The sequence below is a fragment of the Electrophorus electricus genome, chromosome 7 (genome assembly GCF_041902795.1).
Source record: "Electrophorus electricus isolate QZ-2024a chromosome 7, ASM4190279v1, whole genome shotgun sequence".
Classification (NCBI taxonomy): Eukaryota; Metazoa; Chordata; class Actinopteri; order Gymnotiformes; family Gymnotidae; genus Electrophorus; species Electrophorus electricus.
In genome coordinates this window covers 32,577,501-32,599,223 of record NC_137503.1, presented here as the reverse complement: position 1 = coordinate 32,599,223, position 21,723 = coordinate 32,577,501, and the positions used below count along the sequence as shown (strand labels likewise).

The 21,723-nt window shown below is 43.4% G+C and overlaps 2 protein-coding genes across 14 annotated transcripts in view; one reads left to right on the top strand and one right to left on the bottom strand.

Moving 5' to 3' along the window:
• Nucleotides 1-850: 850 nt before the first annotated feature.
• cep135 (centrosomal protein 135) lies at nt 851-14,749 on the bottom strand. 5 transcript variants are annotated; one of them, XM_081717451.1, is made up of 26 exons: nt 14,451-14,749; nt 13,938-14,071; nt 13,607-13,797; nt 13,280-13,447; nt 13,003-13,147; nt 12,795-12,879; nt 12,447-12,575; nt 11,955-12,170; nt 11,566-11,631; nt 10,798-10,948; nt 9,815-10,047; nt 9,396-9,551; nt 9,049-9,192; nt 8,750-8,827; nt 8,276-8,427; nt 8,002-8,117; nt 7,637-7,791; nt 7,359-7,414; nt 7,079-7,247; nt 6,853-6,963; nt 5,390-5,575; nt 4,666-4,875; nt 4,263-4,465; nt 4,030-4,138; nt 3,775-3,926; nt 851-1,275 (listed from the first exon to the last, which is right to left on the bottom strand). In XM_081717451.1, exons 2-26 carry the CDS (start codon nt 14,048-14,050, stop codon nt 1,254-1,256), a joined length of 3,516 nt encoding a protein of 1,171 aa, XP_081573577.1. In that variant the 5' UTR covers nt 14,051-14,071; nt 14,451-14,749; the 3' UTR covers nt 851-1,253. The 5 variants fall into 5 exon arrangements, with proteins under 5 accessions (XP_081573577.1, XP_081573579.1, XP_081573578.1 ...); XM_081717453.1 differs by having other exon boundaries at nt 12,087-12,170; XM_081717452.1 differs by lacking the exon at nt 11,566-11,631.
• Nucleotides 14,750-16,210: 1,461 nt separating this feature from the next.
• Nucleotides 16,211-21,723, top strand: part of cracd (capping protein inhibiting regulator of actin dynamics) — a 26,691-nt gene continuing 21,178 nt past the window's right edge. For 6 of the 9 annotated variants that reach the window (XR_014124527.1, XR_014124526.1, XM_081717480.1 and 3 more), the window contains exons 1-2: nt 16,211-16,368; nt 17,692-17,829. The gene's annotated coding sequence lies outside the window, so the exon portion shown is untranslated. The remainder of the gene's footprint in view (nt 16,369-17,691; nt 17,830-21,723) is intronic. The other 3 variants (XM_081717481.1, XM_081717478.1, XM_081717482.1) reach the window with 2 other exon arrangements.

Sequence of the window (21,723 nt, the reverse complement as noted above, 5' to 3'; positions counted from 1 at the left end):
ATTGCGCAGGACACAAAACCTCCAGCCCTGATTTAACTCGACTAACAAGCACAAGATTCAAGTAGTTAATTGTCATTATGTATTAATTGTGTAAATGTCATTTATATAAGACATTTGCCAATTTTTTCCCCAAAAGCTAGCCATTGCTTGCAGAGAGTTGGCAGCTGCATTGAGGTCAGTGCAGCGGAGGTGATGGCAGGTATCGTGTGCCGATTTCACTGCATCCCTTACGAGAGATTAAGAACGCAGGTCCACAGTCAGAACTAGAGCAGCTGCCGACCGAGGCCCAGGTAAGCGAAGGAGACGGCCGTAATCCACAGCCACTTTCCTCCACAGTGCTCTGGCCTAAGTTAGGCGATGAATGCAGGTCCGTGGGAAAGCTTGCGGAATGTCATTTGCAAAATGGATTAATAATTAACCCATTCGTTGCCATCATACTCATAAGTGTTAAAATAGTGAGTTAGTAGTAGCCTCTTCTCCCCCAGTAGAAAGTTTGTTTCAATGTGTTTAAAAAAAATAACCATTTACACAAACTACTACAGGATATGATCTTTATTCAAATAAATAAATTAATAACTCAGGTAAAAACAATTTTCCAAACACAATTCAGGCACAGGACATGAGAAACATGGTTTGAGAACAGTGGGTTTTCTGTGCAACACCGAAAGCCCTGAGAACTTTAGCCATAGTTTACAGTATTGTTTGGTCACCCTCACAGCCTGTTGTTCCCTTAAAGGATATTTCATATAAAAATACTGCAGTTAAAACAAGGTCACAAACTAATTAATTACAAATGCTATACAATATAGCAAATATTGTAGAATGTTTTTGCTATAATAGAAAACAATATAAAATATTAAATTCACATATGAAACAACAAAAATTGAAAAAATTGGCTATTAAAAATGTTAGAATTATGCAAAAAATAATTAGCTGGCATGATTAGATTGGTCTGTAAGTTATCGTAAGCATCTTTCTCCAAGGGGCCAGTAAGGGATTTTTATAGGATGCATGTTTTGATTGCTGTCCATGTCAAACTAGGGGAGAGTATTGAAAAAAAACATTAATAAATGTATGAAAGCATTTATTTTTCCAGAGTCCTCTCAGAATTTAAGACAAGATGGAATCAGCTACTTTGATATAGAGAAATATGATCTCTCTCAAACAGGAATATTCATTTGCACGTAACTTTCAGAAGAGACAACCGACGCAGGCGTTCCCAGGGCACGGGTCCTGCATGCGTCGCTTCCTCTTCAGTCCTTAAAGCTCACACTTCTGCAATTAAGCATACAGTTAACATAAAAGGTGTGTGAGGAAGATGGGTTAAAACAGGATGAGGTCTTAATCTGAACCGAGTCAAAAGGTAAATGGTCAAATTAATCAATTTTTTTAAGATTACTTACCATGCTGACAGCACTTGTGTATCACTAGTGTATTATTAAGTCACTCAGGAACAGTAAACGTGAAAAAAATATAAACACACTATATGGCCTAAAGTATGACAACTGACCATCACTCTTATGTGAGCCTGTGGGATATCCCATTCCAAAACCATGAGCATGTGTGTGGAGTTACCCCCACCCTCTCCACACAGCCTCCACTCTTAAGCGAAGGCTTTCTACAAGACTTTACCCTGCATCTAGACACATGTGCCCATTGGTCAAAAAAGCGTTTGAGAGGTAGGTCACATCTGTTAGCTGCATGCGTTGAAACTGACATTCCAGTTCCATCTCAAAGGTGTTCGGTGGGGTTGAGGTCAGGGCTCTGTACAGACCGCTGGAGTTCTTCCACCCCGAGCTCATCAAAGCCTGTCTTTACAGACCCTGCTCTTGTGGGCAGGGGCACAGTCATGGTGGAAGAGAAAAAGTTCTACCCTGTTGCCACAACATCAGAAGCATACAATGGTTCCACAGTCTTTGTATGCTGTAGTATTATTATTATCTTTCACTGGAAATAAGGGGTCTAGCCCAAACCCTTAAAAACAGTCCCATATCATTATCCCTGCTCCTTGAAACGTTACTGTTAGCACCCAACTCATCAGCCTGTCAGATAGCAAAGCGTGATTCATTACTCCAAAGAATGTTTCCACTGCTCCAGAGACCACTGGCCGTCCCCCCCCCGCATGCATGGTGGTGTGCACAGGGATCTGAGGCTTGTGTACAGCTGTTCGACCGTGGAAACCCATTTCCTGAAGCTACTGCCGCACAGTTCTTGTGCTGATGTTTACAGAAGTAGTTTGGAACGTTTACAAGTTTATTTTTACATGCCAAATGCTTCAGCACACAGCAGCCCCTGCTGGGGGTCTTCCGCTTTGGAACTGAGCTGTTGTTGCCCCTGGACACTTCCCTTTCATAATAAGAGCACGTCTGACTTGGGCAGACCCAGCACAGCGAAATTCCATGAACTTGACTTGTGGCAAAGGTGGCACCTATGATAGTGCCATGTTTAAAGTCTTTGAGCTCTTCAGTATTACACATTCTACTGCCCATGCTCGTCCATGAAGAGTGCACAGCGATGTGTTCTTTAATACACCTGTTGGTATATAAAATGTGGCTGAAACATCTGAAATCAGTAATCAGGATGAGTGTCCACATACTCTGGCCATATAGTGTGTGTGTATCTAATTTAGAATAATGATGTGGAAACGCAGGACATTAAAGTATTATTTGATGCTAGTAAACTTCTGCTGTCTTGGAATTCTAATCAGCTACAAAATGCTGTTTCATTGACAGTGGCTGGCTACTGGCAGAAGAAGGTTGTGATGTCACTGAGGGTGCTGTGATCATATACTGCATTTAAAGTTAACAAATTAAGTTAAAACCTAAGTGTTGGCTTTTCCCCGACCAGAGCTTACAATTTACCTATTCATGTAATCCATGTGTTTATGTACATCATAAGACAACAACAAACAAAAGATTGGTACGAAAAGCTAAAATAAAATTATTATTGGCTGATGGGGGAGCTGCATTTTTTGCTGAATAACTTACATAAATGCAAAGAAATGAATTCATATTACTGATCAGCTATTTCCACTGGTATCATTAAACCAAACCAAGGTGCCAGAACAGTTCCAGTGTCATAGTAACAGCCAGTACTTTTTCCTTTGTAATGAGAAATGAAGCTATTCAGTGAAATAATAAATAAACCAGAACTGTTCATACAGTCTGTTTCTATGTCCTGTATTGTTTTCTATGTCCTGTATTGATTATTCTAAAAGGTAGTAACTTATTCTAAAGGTCTTTTTTCCACAAGTTTCCATATATTTGCCTGGTGACAAGTGGGTTTAAATTCAGCACAATATTTGAATGTAAACATGGCTTTTTACATTTTTTATTCAGACAGAAAGCAGGATTTGAGTAATAAGAGTTGACTACACTAATGGAAAGAAAGTACATGGCGCTATATGGTCACAGCCCTTACATCTCTAAAGTGGCAGCAAAAGGCACCTTTTAAGATGTCTCCTCAAACCACCCCTCATATTTAAGATAAGCGGTTTCTATGCCTTTCCTCAGAGACCATGCAGATAAAGCACTGTTCTGTTCTATAGGAGGATGTTTCACATACCTGGGCACTGTGGAGAGCAAGTGCAGTTATTGAAGGAGTTCATTAGCACTGTGTGCCTTTGTAGATTTAACACTGCATTACTGTCACAAATGTCTAGCTGATAAATTCTTGGCAAATATTGACTTAAGCTTTCCAGCTCAATACATTTTTACGTACATTCATTTGTATAAAATTAACCCATAGCCCACATACCTGCACACAAAGACTTACTTTTCTTGGGATTTTTCTGTAGAGCTTTCTGGTGTGCGCAAACCGGAACGTTCAGGGGAGAGGGGGCGGGGACTGAGAGAAGTACTGAGGGGGGAGGAGCTATGCAGTGAGGTGAAGGACACACCCTGTCTCCGCATCTCCTGAACGGCTCTCTCCCTGTGTGTGTGGGGAGGATCAAACACTCAATCAGAATAATCAACATCTTGCACTCACAGCAGGCTGGGGCTGGGAAAAAAAAAAAAAAAAAAGTGTGACTTGCCTCTCAAAGCGTTCCGTTGTCAGCTGTCTCTTCAATACGTCCATCTCTGTCTGCAGCTGAGAGACTTTCCCACGCAGCTGAGAAACCTCTCTGGTGTGGCTTGCCCTAAACGAACACGAACAAACACCACCAACAAAGCATGTTCAGAAGTCACCCAATACCTGGGTTCTTGGGCACACCCTCTTGGGGCTCATTTGCATACGCCGTCCCTCTCAGGTCAGCCCCTTACGTTTTGCCGTCAGCAAGGGCCAGGCGGTCTTTGAGCACCTTCAGCTCCGCCTCCCTCTCGCTGGCGGTGAGGTGGTTGTGGAACTCCTTCTGCCGGTTGGAGGAGAGCAGGGTCTCCAGGTTGCGCACCGCCACCTTCTCGCTGGCCAGCTGCTTCTTCAGGAGCTCAGCCTCGGAGCGCGTGTCCTCCAGCTCACCTGTCACCTGGGGTCAAGGGTCACACAGCACAGCGGCACCAGAGGGACGATTTCTGTTAATGTGCATTTTCTCAACTGATGGAACAAGGTTCTACAGACCTGTACAAAAGCGTTCCCCCAAGTTTTGTTTCAGTTGTACGTGAGAGGACAGTTCCGCTCTTGTTGGACATACCTCTGTGTATGCGTGCGTGCGTGCGGCTCCCTCACCCTCTCAAGCTCCATGCTCTTGGCAGTAAGCTGCCGCGTAGTCATCTCTTTGCTGGAGTCCAGCTTGACACACAGCTCCCGTACAGAGGCGAGGTCAGCCAGCACCGAGGTTTTCTCCGCCCGCGCGGACCGCAACTCCTCCTCCAGCCGAGACATCGCCCGTGCCAGCGCAGACACCTGGGCCTCATACGCCTGCACCGCATTCATGTGCTACACAAGCCAAAGAGAACAGAGCGGTGCCTGAAGACTACGAGGAAGACCTGGTTCACCAGTCTAGTCTCGTATGTTTCAAAGTTAGCCTAATCCTGTTGTTTTGGGATCAGGAGTGACTTGAATCTTTGTAGAATATACTAGTGAAGACTAAAGACTGTGTTGTATGAATGGTATATCCATGTTCAACCATGAGATTCTGGTGTAGGACACACACAGAGATACTGTTGGTTCCAGCTATACAAACAGGATTTCACCAGTTAGGCTGTCTTCTTTACTAATGAAAAATCTGGTGACACACACACACACACACACACGCATATAAGAAAAACAAAAGTTAAATGCTACAGAATAACACCTTTGCCATCCATTACTACTCTGTCAACAACCTAGCCGTGGATCCCCTCCCTCCGTAGCTCCAGAGCCTACGTGAATCTTAACGCTCCATTGTACATTCACTCCATGTCCAAACACGGAAGTACATGTGTAGTTTAGCCCCGCCCCCTCTACACACCTCCTGGATCTCCTGGTCCTGCAGGGAGACCCTCTCACGGAGGTGCCGGCGCTCCGTGTCGGAAGAGAGCAGCTCCAGCCGGATGCAGGTGTTGAGGCCCTCGGCCTGCTGCAGCTTCAGCTCCTGCGCCTCGGCCTGCGAGTGCGCCGTGCGGAAGCGCTCCAGCATCTCCCTGTTCTCCTGCTCCTATGGCACAAGCAACGGATCACTGAGCCCGTCACTGGCGCAGGGCCGCTCGCAGCACCGCCCAGCGCATTCTGATGCTGTCCATCAGATGGACCTCAGCAGACAGACAGTGAGGCCACAAGGAGTTTTGGGAAACATTTTAAATCAGCCATCTAGTAATTCATGTAGACTGATGAAGAAGGGATTTCTTTCTTCATGTGAAATCAATCTGTCTCGTTATGTAACTCTACTGTGAGAACTTCTCCCGATACTTTCAGCCTTTCTTCACCGTGGAACAAAGTGTGCTATGATAAATTGTGAGTGTAAACCAGGAGGTATTCAACTCCTAGTCCTCTCCCCCCCCCCTTAATCTAGGCATGATGTGATAAAGGTGTGATAAAGTTACACAAATCATTTAATCAACTACAAGGGATTACAGGAGTACAAGAGACTTGGATCTCAAGATTTGAATCCAGACTGGGATAAAGATTTGAATACAACTGACTTGAAACCTTCACTAATCATGCACTTAGTATTTATAATAATAATAATAATAATAATAATAATAATAATAAATAATAAATAATAATATTATTATTCAAGACAATGCACATCCGTAAGTCATTCTGGATGAGATGGAATTTAACATTTAGAGACTGAAACATATGGAAAAAGTACTCGTATCCATGTAAGTGCCCATGTAGCAATGGTTTTCCTGTACTGTCTGTTCCCATCATAATTAGCACAGAATGTCGAGAAGACATATGACTAGTCTAGATGGAGTGGAGATAATAATAATAATAATAATAATAATAATAATAAAGTTCCATTTATATAGCGCCTTTCATAGACACAAGGTCGCTCTACAATGACAGTCAAAAAAAGAAAAAGAAAAAAGATGGCAATAATATATCAAACTTCAGCAGAAACTAGATGCAACTAATGGAAATGTGTGATGTTACTGCATGACAATGAAAACTTGTGGCGAGTGTCTGGAGCGCAGAATTGAGGAAGTGTGACCAAAACAGTGGTGTGTGTGTGTGTGTGTGTGTGTGTGAAAGCGACTTTAAGAGGAAGAGAGCGAGAGAGCGATCATCTCAGGGCTTCTCTCCTCTCACAATATTCTGCAGAATAAATGCAGGAAGTGGATTTACTTGGAAGTTGTGCATGTCTGTTTATTCCACATAACCTCTGACTCCCAAAATTACACAATGCTGGGCAAGAACAACTGTTAAATGATTTAAATTTAAAAGGGGGGGGGGGGTTGTCGTGCCTCTTTGGGGTTTTTTTTTGGTTACCTTAGCTGCCATCATGTTCTCAAACCTGGCCACCTCACAGATGTAGGAGTGAACCCTCATCTTCAGCTCGTCTCTCTCACTCAGAGCCGCTTCCATCTCGGCATGCACAGTCTGCACACAATGACACAGAACAGGAAGACACTTACATGGAGCGTTCTGGCCAGGAAGAACAAGGCTATATGTGGTAGTGAGGAGATTACCTGCATGTCTGCAGGTGTCTGTGTACCTGGTTTTCTCTGGTCATGGTGGCCAGGTCGTCCTGTAGTCGTCTGTTCTCTCTGAGTGCAATCTCCCTGTCCCGGCTCACTGATGAGAGCTCTTCTTGTGATTGGTCCAGCTGTCTGCGCAAGCTAGCAATCTCCCGATCACGACTGCTCAGCGTTCCCTTCAACTGACTACAGCACAAACACACACACGCACGCACAATTGTAGGTAAATCTCAGACATAGAAACACAAACCCATCCACAAACTTTTATGAACAAATTGAAAACAAACAGTCACTCACTCTAGAGAAGTCTCCATTTCTTTGATGGCGAGTCTGACCTCTGTAAGAGTCGTTTCCTAGAGAAGGGTCAAAGGTGACATTACTAAAGAGAGCACCACTAACCATGTTCCAGCCTGCCAGCGATTAGCATCTTTTTTAGTCTTATACGTTGCAAAGAAATGTATTTCCATCGCTCTTTTGCTTAGAGGGGGATAAGACAACAGCAGGATCATTGCACTGTTGCTGTGGTTACAGAGAATTGCTTCACAGCGTGATTGTGATTAGCAAGGTGGGACTACCTTCTTGCGCAGCTGGTCCTGAAGCAGGACCATGCTCTCAGCCTTCTGGTCCACGGCGTCCTGCAGAGCGTCCTTCTCTTGATCCAAAGACGCTATGGCCTTCTGAAGCACTGCTACCTCATCCTTCTGAGAGAAGTCATGCCTACTCAGGTCAGCTTCACACACACACACACACACACACACACACACACACACGCACACACGTGCACATCAGACTTCAGGAGTGCTTCTGATAGCATCAGCAACAATACTGATGGTTATACAAGCAGAAATATTCACATCAGTGTTTGAAGCAGTCATTAACCGTGAGTACGTATGTAACCTATAGTGTTAAGAAAAGAGGAATGAGAAAGAGAGAGACTTACCAATTTTCTCCTCTAGTTTGTCTATTTGTTGGTGAGCAGCCTGTAGTTCGCTGGTCTTTACAGACAATCTGTGCTGAATGTCGGAAAGGGACTTCTCCATCTGCTCCTGCAGTAGCCTAGCCACACACCCCCACCCCCCCACACACACACCCCCACACAGCCTTTATTGTCCTCACATCTGGTGAATTCTGAAAAAAGCCATTGCATTCCCTGTAACAATAAATTGTTAACGACCATAAAAGGTGAAGGCACCTCCCCCTGCCCCACCCAATACCTGAGTGCATTGCTCTCTGCCCTCTGCTGGGCGGTCTCCTCTGCACTCTGTAACATGGCTGCTGCGCGGGTCTTAAGCTCCTGCTCTACAGCTACACGGCTCTCACTCAGAACCGCCACCTGAGTGCGCAGGTCTGCCTTCTCCCTCTCCAGCTACACACAAACACACACACGTGCACTTACACTAACAAATGTGTACACATTCCTGCATATGCACAGTAGACTAACTTGAGTAGATTAACTTAAGACATACACATAGGTGCATGTCTGCTTAAGCACTAAATGTACACTGTAGTACAAACAGTGGTCTAGCCTGGTCTTAGGCTCCACCCACCCACACACCCACACCCACACCCACAAAAAAAAACACCTGCACACATGGCTCATGTGCACACACAGGCACATACAGGCACGCAGATATACACAGAGGTAGTACTGGAAATATCATCAGTACTATATGTGATGAGTGATGTACCATTTGAACAGTGTTCTCGAGATCCAGGATTCTCATATCCTCCGGCTCTCTGTCTGTCAGAGCTGAAGTCTGAGTCACCTGCACGAATCATTCACCGCACACACGCGCACACACACGCACACGCACAAACAGCACAGGTCAGCTGACATAATGAAACTTCCCACTACACTAATCTTCAGACACACACACTTAACAGCTTAACAGAATTTTAAAACAGGATTTTTTTTTTACAGAATCTCTATACAATTTTATACATACATCAGTGAATTTACAACACACACATGCACGCACCCGCCCACCTTGAGTCTTTCATGGAGAGAGTCTCTTTCTGTTGTAACTTGGAGGAGTTCAGCATTTGCCTGTTCTCTCTCCTCTCTCATTGTTTGCTGCAGCTCAGAAGAAAACACCAACTCCCTCTGAACACTCTTCAGCTCCTCCTGAGCCTGCGAGCACACACACACACACACAAAATAAACAAAGCTATTACATAAACAAACAGACACGCTTCTACAAAGGCATAAACTTATAAAAATATATTTCTATTGCATACCACATTTCATTTTGAATATAAGAAACAAATTTTGGAGAAACGCATACCCTGCCTGTGCAGAAGCTTGAGGGTGAAGTTGTGCAGTACACCCCTCACCTGCTGATACTGACTGCTGAGCTGGTCCCGTTCAGCAGTCAGCAGTTTGACTTTAGCCTGGATGTCCTCCATGTGTTTCTCGAGGCCTAGCAGTGCGGCCTGCAGCTCCTCCCTCCCCCTCACAGCATGGGCCAGCTCCATGTCCCCACTGCACCCCTGCACACAGGCCACAGGCCGGGGGGCTTTGGCTATGCTTGATTCTCCAGTTACTGCATCCATGTGTGACTACCAGTCATCAGGAATGATGTTTTATTTCTTTTTTTAAATCCAAGACAACTTCCAATAAATGTACGATAGCATGACAATGTGCAAGTATGAAAAAGACTTCCAATTTAGGTTCCAGTTTAAGGTTCTCATTGGAGTTACGTGTGGATTCTCTAGCACAGGTGTGTGTGTGTGTGTGTGCTGCAATGTCTCACCCTAGCAGACCAGCTCCTTCGCCCTCTTGGACTCCTTCCCCTGGACGGACTGGGGGCGGGACCCTTGTCTGCCCCGCCCCTTGCCATGCGGTATCTCTCCACCTCCTGTTTGTAATGATCTCTCTCCTCCTCCAAACTCTTCACAAAGGCATCCAGGCGAGATGGAGAGCGCTCTTTACTGCACATGCCATGTCTCACACGCATGCGCTCCAATTCCAGAATCATTTCCTTATCTGTAACAAATATACAAGTTTGTATGACACACACACACAAGGCTATACAGCAAAAAATAAAATCTTGACATGACTTTCAGTAACAATTGAACAATTTATTCAATTTCACATCTGCAACCCCCCCCCCCCCCCTTGCTAATGTGGCTTTGTTTTTGTTTGATTTTGTTTGACTCCGCCCTTGTCTTATGTATCCCCTGATCTTCATCACCTGTACCGGTGTCTCATTTACCCCCAATATCTTTGTACTTAAATCTCCTGTTGTAATTATCTATGCGTTTCACTTTATTTTACTGTTTTCTGGCTACATTTACATTTATGGCATTTAGCTGATACTGTTTTTCTAAACCGACTTACAATTATGACTGAATACATACAACTTAAGCAACTGAGCGTTAAGGGTCTTGCTCAGGGGCCAACAATGGCAACTTGGCAGAGGCTACATTTAATAATTATCTGGCTACAGACTGTATTACAATCAATGCCTGTTTTCGCCAAGGCTAGTTGTTTTTTGCATAACTCTGTGGGAGGCATTATTCATCAAGTGAATAATAATGTGGGTTTGTTTTTACAATCTCGATTATCACGTGGAAGAGATTCTCTATGTCTCCACTCACACCTTAGCTTTAAAGTTAGATTCTTTCTATTGCTGTAATTGCTATCTTTCAGCATCATGCCCGTCTCCTCCACATACATTACGTCATCAAGCTGACTCACCAAACAACGCTCAAAGGAGGAAACACAGTGTCTCACCAGCTTGCGTCATTCTTTCTACTTTGTCCTCCAGTCGTCTCTTCTCATCCTCTAGGAAATGTATCAATCCCTCCATCTTCTCACTCTGCTCCTGCACTTCTGCCAGCTGGTCCCTCAAGTGGTTCTTCTCATAATCACCATCAGCCATGTCCTGAATCAGCCAATCAAATGCTTTAAGATCTTTACCGATACCAATCACGTAACAGGAGGATCTAGATATAAACTTTTAACCTGTCGATCACATGCCAGGTGCTGCTACAGTCAGTCTGAAAAAGAGGCCAGTCTCCTCTAACAAACCACAGCTGGATGTTATTCCATGTAAGCAGGTGGACTGGCCTTTCCAACAGTATTTCAGTGTAAAACCAAGCTAAACTGCTCTGAGATCTGTCATGTTGTGGGAGCTATACTTCACCTATGGCATTATTACCTGATACACCTGTGTGTTCATCCTAACTGCCTGTTATCCACAGTGAAGGAATGAATATCTTTTTTCTTCGTAATATTACGACCAAAATAACAGCAGTTTAGTTGCTCATTTTCAGCGGCCACACAATCTGCTCCATTTCTCTTATCCTACACAATTTGCACATGTGGACTCCATACCAGCTCAGGCTGAAAATTATGGATTAAGGATGACAAAGTGATTCATTAATCCGTCTGCTTTTCAAGATCTGAAAAGGCAGCTGGCTGTACAGAGTAGATGGCTGATTTCACAGCCCATTTCACGCACCAGAGCTGTGGCCTGAAGCAGGTTACAGGAGCACATACCCGTCTCAGTGTAGAGACCACCTTCTCCAGGTCCTCCGTTTGCCTGTGCAACCTCTGGATCTCGTTCTGAAGGCAGAGGTACAGCTGTGTGAACAGTGCTGACGTACTGTACACGCTAACCTTTCCTTAAGTACTTCATTCAGACTAGAGTGCAAGACTGTGCCTGGGTTAACAGTCCAGAAATTTATGGCTGTTTGCTTTGATCTGCTCTGTGTCAGTCTGACCCTGCATTTGGGTCAACATGGCAAAGACATGAAATATAATATACATTATTCCATACATAATACATCTTTGCCCTTTTTTTGGCAGGTTTTGTACAAAGAAGTGCCATTCCAGCCAGTTAAAGTCCCTTGAAAAACTACATGTGCTCGTGCTCTCTCCCTCTCCACCTTCGCCTCCTGCAGTTCCATGTCAGCAGTCTCCAGCACCATCTGTTTGTCTCTTTCCAGCTGCTGGGCGAGCTGGTCTATCTGGGTGAGTTCGTGGCACAATTCCTGGTTCCTGACACTCAGGTCTGTCACCTCGCTTGTGACCGTTTTCCTCCTCTGCTGCAGCTCCTCCACCCTCTGCTCCAGGGTCCTGTTCGTCTCCTGGAGGTACTCAACCTAAGGGAGCAGGTTACCGAGCGCGTTATGAGCTAGTTTGGTCAGGCAAAAATCAATACTCATTTTCACAGATGACTGAAGCATACAAAACCACTTCCAGGTCAGAGAAAAATCTAACGCCGTTGAAGTCAAGCTCATGATCGAAAGGTCAGCAAATAAAGGGTGAAGACCTTGGGCTACACTTTGCCTGAAAAGTGAACCATCCACCTTCCCACCCAAGACCTCAGCAGTCCTTTGTGGGGGTTTTTTTTTTTTAATGAGTATGCAATTATCCACCTGCAAGTTCAAATGCGCAATAAGTTTTTCACTGCTGATGTTCTGAGCCTCCAGAGAGATGACATCATATGGTCGGCCTCCATCCAGAGCCCGATTCAGACGCTCAATCTCCTTGTCTCGTTCGTCCACCTGCAAAGATGTCAGAAGGAATAAACACATCAACTCTACTGCGCACACTCTTTGCCTCACTTTGTGTCGCACATGTGTGATTTCAGATGCAACTCCTTTTCAGGGTTTAGCCATTATCCTCTCAGATGTCCTCATGTCTGGTGGTGGTTCATAAGACTACATAAGATTACTTAATTTTTTGGAAGGCAAAGTAACCTGGACAAAAGCAGACATGCACACCTGTGTGTTAAGGTGTTTGAGTCCTCCCTGAGCTCTCTCTAGATCCAGCTTCAGTGCAGTCACCTCTTGCTGCAGCTCCTGGATCCTAGAACAAAGAGTAGTAAACATTACTGACACAAACACAGCCATTATTGCAAATGACTTAGAAACAAAGTAGACAAATAAGGCAGATTTGAGCAGCCTGCTGTCTAAAAGCACCTACCCTTACCTGTCATCCGCTACCTGCAGTAAGTCAGCAATGTATGGGTCATCAGGCTGTGACACAGCAGGAGGGGCGGGGCCATGAGACGGGGGGAGGAGCTCATCTATCTGCATACGTTGGCGTCTGAAAGGAATTGGCCTCTTTTTCCCCCCTGTTCAATCAAATTTGATGTTACATTAGCTACAGCACATAAAACGAAGTAGATACAGTGTAACAGAAGCACTGAACACCAGGTAGTATGGCTGCTTGATTGGACATTTTGTTGTACGTTTAGCCGTCCTACCTGGTGTCTGCACTACAGCTTGCATGTTCTTTTCCTGGAGTTGCTGGATGCGTTCTGTTTTGGCTTTGCCATCTTTCTCCAAGGCACGCACCTTATGTACGTACTGATTGTTGAGGAACTTCAGATCTGAGGTCTCATGGTCCAATTTCCTGATGTAAGCCTTCAGCTCTGTTGACAGTTGAGGACAATTCAGGACAATTTGGTGTTTTATGTGATAGGTTGCAAAAAAAAAAAAAAAAAAAAAAAAAAACTGTCAAACTTCAACTTGTTCATGACACGTTTTACTTCATTACACGTTTTGTTAAAAGTGCAAGGTCACCCATTTACCTCGAGTGGTTCGATCCTTGTCCTCCCTCAGTTTGAGAAACCCCAAGTGTAGCTCATTATTCTCTCGGACCAGCCGGGCGTTCTCTGTTTTATAGGGCTCCAGCAGAGCATCGAGATTCCGACTCTCCTTCTCGGTCTTCCCAGCTAAGAGCTTGGCATTCCTTAAGCTTTCAGTTGTGTGTACGAGATCACTGTGAAACGAATTTCACCATACAACCGTCAGTGGAATAAGCCAAGTAAAGTTATAAACGCTGATGTATGACTTTAACAAAGTTTGACATAAAATAATTGTGAACATTTCACTTCTAATAAAAAAGCATTATGAACTCACCTAAAAAGTTTTTCGACCAACGGCAATGATTCAATGCTTAAAGGTTGCCTGTACCCCAACTGATCCAGACGTTTGCGTAGATTAATAAATTTTCGTTCGGCGTTAGAACTCATGGTCGTACTATGGACAGTGATCTGTGGACATTTTTTATTTTACTGTTAGTAAGATTTAAAAAACAGCTAGCCACTTACCTACTTGACATCATTTAAATGCCCTAGTCATACACGCAGCTGCTATTGACTGTTTAACTGCGTAAAATGGGGGGGGGGGGGAATCACAGTATCCAGAAAGGCATTAACCATCATCCCAACCCACTGAGTCAGTCACACTTTCTGTGGGAATGACGGAATTGGGTTAATGCACACACAAATATAACTAACTTGTGTCCTAGCTATCCAAGTTGCCTGTCATCTGCATAAGAAAAGACAGATGTAGCTCACTGACTAACCTAACATCTGAAAGGAACTTAGCTAGCTAACATTATATTTATTCAATGAAATGAATGTTACTCACCCCGTAACTAGTTTGTATTTCATTTGTTCTTATAGTCTCCCTAACTGTCAGCTAGCCAGTTAGCCAGGTTAGCTATACAAGCTGTGAATGAGCTCCTTGTCTTGTTTACAACACATCCCATAATGTCAGCATGACACCGGAGACAGTCATTCTCTAATCCGAAGGGCTAATCCTGCAAAAGTAATGCGCATGGGTTGGGGACGGGGCTTCTCAAAACTATAATACTGCGTCAGATTAAAGTGATTTGTTATTTTCTGGTTGGCTAGCTAAACTAGCGCACCAGTTTTCTAGTCTCCTCCCGTTGAAAAAAAAGGAGGTCTTCCGGTGGCGGTAAAAACTTTGAAAATGGCGCCGAAGAGATAATAGAAGTTGCCATAGAAACGAGGTCGCTATGGTGAAATACCGCCACCGCGCGGAATAATGAAGCAAGGTTTCAGCAAACGATGCCAATGGTAAACAAATGCCCTAAACAGTCGTGGGCCTCGGAGGAGGAACACCGCCTATAAAAACACCTACTTTTAAGATGTCAAAGAAAATCTGGTGTCCAGATATGAGTGGCAGTCCAACACTTACAGAGGAAACAAGCTTACCGGTAGTTTTCATGTTTAGCCTTGAGAGATATTATAGACGTTGTCATTCACAAACCCAGCTTTCAGCGTTCTGGTTTCAGTGGCCAGTGTCCATGGGACATAAATGTTTGCTGAAATAGCCCATTCCTTTACGGTGCTAAAGTTAAGTGTTAATGGGCCTCTTCTTTGTTTGTTTTTATGTGCTGTTCTGCACAGGGTGGCAATAGCCTATCATAGGATGTAGCTGTGTAGATTGGTATCTTTTTTAAACCCAGGGAGAGAAACAAGTAAGTACATTTGTGTCATCAGCGTAAGACAGTGTTTTAATCATCGCTTTTTTTTTTTTTAACTGTAATTGAACTTTTTGACCCATACTCAGTTATTCTGATGTCTCAGTTTCTTTCAACCTTGAAGTGGGCCTCTTATCTGAGAAGAATTTCAGTAGTTTCTTCTCCCGCTGTTTTTATGAATGTCAAAACATAGGAATTAGATTTGTTAACTAGCTACAGTAAACCATTGTAGGGAAGATGTTAGCTGGAGTTCCTGAGACTACTCCAGGGACCGTGGTTGAGAGAACCATTTATTGATTTTTGCATGTTTGTTGTAGCATGGTCTGTAGAAAACTACTTCACTACCTTAAAACAAAACAAAATAAAACAAAATGTATTAGAATTCTAAACACTATATCAGTTTGTTGCTTACATGGCTTGTCAATGTAAAGTACTTTGAATTGCCATTGTGTATGAAAACTGCTATACAAATACAGTAGGTTTGCTTTGCCCTGAGTCTAGTCTCAGACGAACTTCTCCAGGTTAGTGTGCATGAATAATTTTGCTCTCAAGTTTGGACTGTCGTAGTCAGAAAAGGAACAAGCAAAGACAAATACATTTGTTATACATGTACTTAAAACCCTCATCTGCAACCTTAGTCAGTTTTCATAGATGAGAGCTATGGGCTGAGCTTCCTGCAAGGCTAATGCCTAATTAGACTCATATTAGTGGAATACAGCATGCATGGGATCAATACATAAATAAATAAATAAACACTAATGACGGCACGACATAATTAACTTCATAATGTGCATACCAGCTACTTTTGTGCGAAGCTCCTGCCACACCCTCTCCATTCACGTGCAGCTGTGCAAGGCGCGACACTTCCCCCAGGCAGTCGCCGCGCGCGGAACATCCCGACCCGTTGCGAGAGGGAGGAGGAGGGCGAGCCCTCGCAGCATCAGCAACATGCACAAAGAGAACGGAGAGCTCGCGCGCTAGGCGTTAACGGGAGATACCCGAGTCTCGCGGGACACAATAAACAATCGGCTTGATTGGCGTTATAATACACACAGGCAGGTAAGAGCTTTTTTTTTTTTTTTTTAATTCCGCGATGTGATTTTAATAAAGTGTAAATAGATATGCCTAATATTGACCTTGCCGTAGCTCACACTGTTTTTTTAAAGGCAAGAGCCTGTACCAGTTCCCACAGATGTGTGCGCAACTGGGGACACGAGGGAATCGACGCGCATTTTACATGTTATGTTAAAAGGCATAACAAACAAATGGCATTGTGTAAAAAGGCGACTGATAAGATACATTGGCACCACCGTATTCTTGTCTGCTGAGAATACGCCTTGTGTTGTCTGCCACTACCACATCTTGCTTTTGAGTAGCCTTCTTGATGCTGTCATTTTCTCTTAAATTAGGCGACTGTAAGACGCCGATATTTTCTAACCACCACTCAGTATCATCACACCGTTTAGCGATTATTTCTTAACTGAGAGTAGGTTAAATACACTGCCACTAATATTTGTGTCTTGGTGACTGGTGCAGGTACAATACGACGCTTTAAGCCGTTGTGTCGCCGACACCCCATGCTTTACTGGGTAGCCTGCTTTTCCTCTCATAATGCATAGTCTACCTGTATCACAGTGGGATTCAGTGTGACAACGAGATGCCAACAATAGCACGAACAGTTCCTGCAGGCAGCACGACTGATCTCACACTTCAGTTAAGGATCACGTCAAACATAATTTTTAATCTCATTTGACTGGTGCAAAATGTTTCAGCAACTGCATAGATCCAGACGTTTCGCGGAGCCAAACGTCGTTTTCTGCAGAACATGCCGTTATCCCGCACATTTTACGATGATGTAATTAGCTATTGCGGGATCTGAGCTTAGCTGCTTTGTAGATAAGTAGGCCCATATATTTACCCTAATATAAGTAGTTAGGCGGCGCATATTACATGTTACATATTCTACGCCGAACACTTGCGTTCGCTTTTATCGGCTCTCCCTCAACGATACAAGGGACGAGAAAATGGTCGCCAAAATTACACGGACAATACAGGCTATTATTGAATTATGTTTTCCGTTTAGACTTCATAATACAAAGAGCGTTCTGTTATTAATCATACCACAAAACAGCTGGATGCATGCATACATTTATATATTTCCATTCAATGATGAAATGACTCCGTTATTGTTGTGAGTGTGACAGCTAGACAATTGTGCAACAAAAACAAATTTAAATAACCCTATATGTGAAAGGCCCGCCTATAAATCACAGTCCAGCTGAACCTAAAGAAGAGAAATGTGTTAAAGTACTTTTATTGCTCACGCTTTTAAGAATGACCAACGGTGATTGATTGTGGGTTTTCACAAAACCTTTTCCACAGTTGCCGCTGGACTGTGGATGGGGAATTGTTCATCTCAGTAACTTCTATAATATCAACAACAACAACAACAAAATCTTTTCCAGGACTGTTTCATTGCTGATGATTCCCAAACAAAAACAGAAGCCTCATTTGACAAAGGTAACCAGAGAAACAGTTCTTCCATGGTTTACTCTTGCCACTTAACAATTTATGAAAAGGGCAGTTAATATTAGTGTGAAAAAGTGCTACATCAAAAGTACATAGTTATAAATATGTAAGACACTCCGGATCAGATTGTCTGTCTGTCAGCGTGAGCGCTGAAGCAGAGAGGGAAGGGCCTGCCATATTGATGCGTTGTGGACAAGTCAGTTGATCTCCTCAACGACACCATCTATCTTCAGACTGGTTTGGACTGATTGGTCTCAGCCAGTTTTCAAGGGCTGCTGCCAGTGAGTCTTCTTTTTCCATCACATTATTTATCTTATTTACCTATTAATATTATTAATGTAGTCCACATCATCATTTCTTTTACTGGCTTCCATATGTTTGTGGAAAGGGAGACGGAATGTGGTATTAGCCCTGTCAAAAAGATATGTCACAAATGAATTTGGTGATTGGTCTATCCGTCCTTTAGTGTTGTCTTTGAAAGAAAGTCCAAATTTAGGACAGATCACTTCATTGATTCCCAGGAAGGATATTCATATTGCCTTTGGCTTCAAATTTATATTCCTTTGCATTGATTCAGTCACATTCTGTGATACTGTAACTACTAGAGACTCTTAGCACAGCATACAGAAACCGTCTACCACACTGTGCTGCTGGGTCAGATCAGGCAAAAGTGACTCTATGCATAGATAGACAAAGAAATAACACTGTGCAACCATTATGAGTTAAAGGGAAAGTACAGTCCAGGAATATCAACTGCTGATACAGCAGGCATTCAGAGAGCTGGTGTGAATGAAGCTAGCATTTAGAGAGCGTTATATTCACAGGGGTGTTTTCACACGTGGCTGGGTTAGAACCCCTTGGCAGGGTGGCAGGCCATACTGATTAAATGTGCTTAAGCAGCATAAATTCAGCACATGCACTGGCTCTTACGTCGGCCAGTGACTCCAGCGACACGCATGGATTCGTGATTTCACACACCAGCACCCGAACCTGTCGCTACTTGCAGAAAAAACATTTACGTGTGAATGTAAGATAAGTGCATACACACCCCATTTCACAAATCTGCCATCAGTCCTGTGGGACTAAGAAGGCAGAGTACCGTTTATTGTTGATATTTTGTTCATTCTTGAGAACAGCAGAATACACACACACACACACACACACACACACACACACACGTGTACATGCACACATTCTGGGAATGGGCAGACAGAACAGAGCACTTCAGACTGCTCACATGAATTACAATGAGTCAGTAGTAATCAGAGAACAGTACTGACAACATTATCTTAGTGTGGAGGGCAAGAAATAAACTGAAACAGAGAGAAAACGGGAAGAAAAATTAGACAAGGAGAAGTAAATTCTATCAAAATAGGACGAGACAACAGATTATGCAAGAAAGGAGACATGGTATGAGTGGCATTTTCACTGTGGGCATTGGACTACATCTGAGTGTGTTTATGTGTGTGTTGGGGGGATCTGTGTGACCCTGTTAAAGTTTTTTAAAGACTGAGGTCACGTTCTTTAGATTCCAGCTGTGTTTAATCCAGTCCACTGGCACATAAATATGACGTGTATTTAGAGCTAAAAGCAAAGCTAGAGCTAAAGGACTGATAATATTTCTGTACAAATACACAATGCAGTTACACCAGTAGCTTCAACAATCTCCTCTCGTTTTCCACATCCTTCCCGCACTGCAGTTACTTCATCTCAGATTTAGCATGCACGGGACCGAGGGAGCCGATTCTGTCTCGCTACAAAACTCATACTAAGATAATGAACAACCGAAGCTATTTCTGCACATAAACATTATGATGACTCATCTGTAATTTCACTGAAACCAGTACAATGAAGCATTTATAATTTCGCTGAAACTTCCTTCTTTCAGAACCAAGGCTCCTTGCTGAAAACTTTTATCATTGCATTGGTCTAGAGGACACGACTCTCTTTTGTAATGAGAAACCACGAGTTACAGAGGCGTCAGGGACTAATGGACCCTTTGGGTTCAGCAGACGATAATGTCAGGCAGTCAGCGTTCACCTAGCTAACCTCAGCACAGGCGTTAGGCAGCTAAGCAAATGCTAACATTCTGCTAACGATAATGGGCTGCCTGAAGAGGCAGAACAGACATGCCTTAATAAAGAAGGCAAGCAGTTCAGGGAGTTAAGACAGAGCAAATGTCATGACCGTCTTGGGCTAAAGGTAAACTGAACATATTGTTTTACAGTGGGGTAATCAAAATATCGGACTTACACTGTAGAATCAAATTACAGTGTTATGTACAGCAAGTACAGTGTTATGCGTTGAAATAAATCATTTTATACAATATTGAGGAATTAGGCTTGTGCATAAATAAACACACGATAGGTTGCTAAACAAACATGTTGATTAACTTAGAGTGCTTAGACTTGTGTTGTTTATTATGTTTTGGTGATAACATCCAAATTTAGGCAGACTGTAAAATATGTCATGTGTGGACTGCCTATTCAGAATCTCCCAGTTTAAACTTCAAGCAAGCAGCTTTTGTAAATTACGACCTACCTTAAACCCCTTATAAATGAACACTTTGGATTAGCTCAGGAAAACCCTGAGCTGTCGCAGGATTGCGTAATGCCAGCACAGTGACACACCAGCACGGCAGCATGGCCAGGGGTTCTGTGTCTTCATAGCCATGGCCTGTGTGTTTTGTTTTTCCACCTGGAAGAGGTGTCCTCACATGGAGTCTGATTGGTCTCCGATTTCCCTCCACAACAGGCCTGTGGGAGTTAGCCTTCTTAGACATGCGTGCTCACCTGAGACAGGATGACTGCACACTGTGAAGCAGCACACTGGCATAAATGTGCAGAGGCAGTAATGCATTTCTGATCGTACAGTAACACTAACAGAAGAATGAAACATGGCAGAGTAAGACTGATGATAAGAGGGCAAGGGCATCTTACTAAAAAATGACTTTTTTAGCATTCTTGTTTACAGCATTTTGTACACTTATTTAAGACAGTGAACAGACTCCTGTAACTCTCCTAGTTGAGCTGGTAGCATGTGGTGCTAGTAACACCAAGCTCGTGGCTTTGACTCTGAAGGGAGCACACACACACACACACACTGTCATACTGATAAACCTGAAAGTCACTCTGCGTAAGAGCATTTTTCAAACGTTGTAAAAGCAAAACAAACATACGGGAAGTCCAAGGTTACTGCAATTGACAGTGAACCAAAACATAGATGCTTCTATTGAAAAGCATGTTGCATCCAGGGATGGAGTGACATGATGCTGAGGTTTCTGCACCATACCACAGGTTCATTCATATGCACACAGACGCGCATATGCACACGCACAGATTTACAGTTTTTCAACAATTCTAGTCTTTGTGTGAGTGAGCCAGTATGAAGTGATCAATGCCCAACTGTTCTTCCTGCTCTGCTAAACCGGCTGAGGAACAGTGCCATTTTGTTAACTCAAACAGTGATGTCTGTATAAACCATACTACCTCATCACGCACTCCCCCCCCCCCTCTCTCTCTCTCATTCTTTTCTCTATTTTGCTCGTATTCTGACATGCACATGCATACACAAGTACACATATATTATTTACTCTTGATTATTTTCTGACTTCTCTATTCTCACATTCTTTCATACATAACACACATTACTATGAGCACGCATAACTCATTTGCTACACACATTCAAGGATTTCTTTCGACATGAATTTTCTTAGTTATTTAGTCAGATAGCAGTATATTCACATCACGGCTACCTGTCAGGTTTAGTAACATGCACATGTGAACATACACAAACTCTCTTCAGATCACACTGCACCTGCACACAGTGACACCTGACTCCACTTAATGCCCCACTTACACAGTAACAGCAGGCAAATGGAATGGG

Coding starts and splice junctions, on each gene's coding strand:
- cep135 (XM_081717451.1), bottom strand. CDS start 14,050: ATGAGTTCTAACGCCGAACGAAAATTTATTAATCTACGCAAACGTCTG. Junction 12,576..12,794: donor TCAAACACCTTAACACACAG/GTGTGCATGTCT, acceptor ACATCTTTGCAG/GTGGACGAACGAGACAAGGA. Junction 7,415..7,636: donor AGGACCAGCTGCGCAAGAAG/GTAGTCCCACCT, acceptor ACCCTTCTCTAG/GAAACGACTCTTACAGAGGT.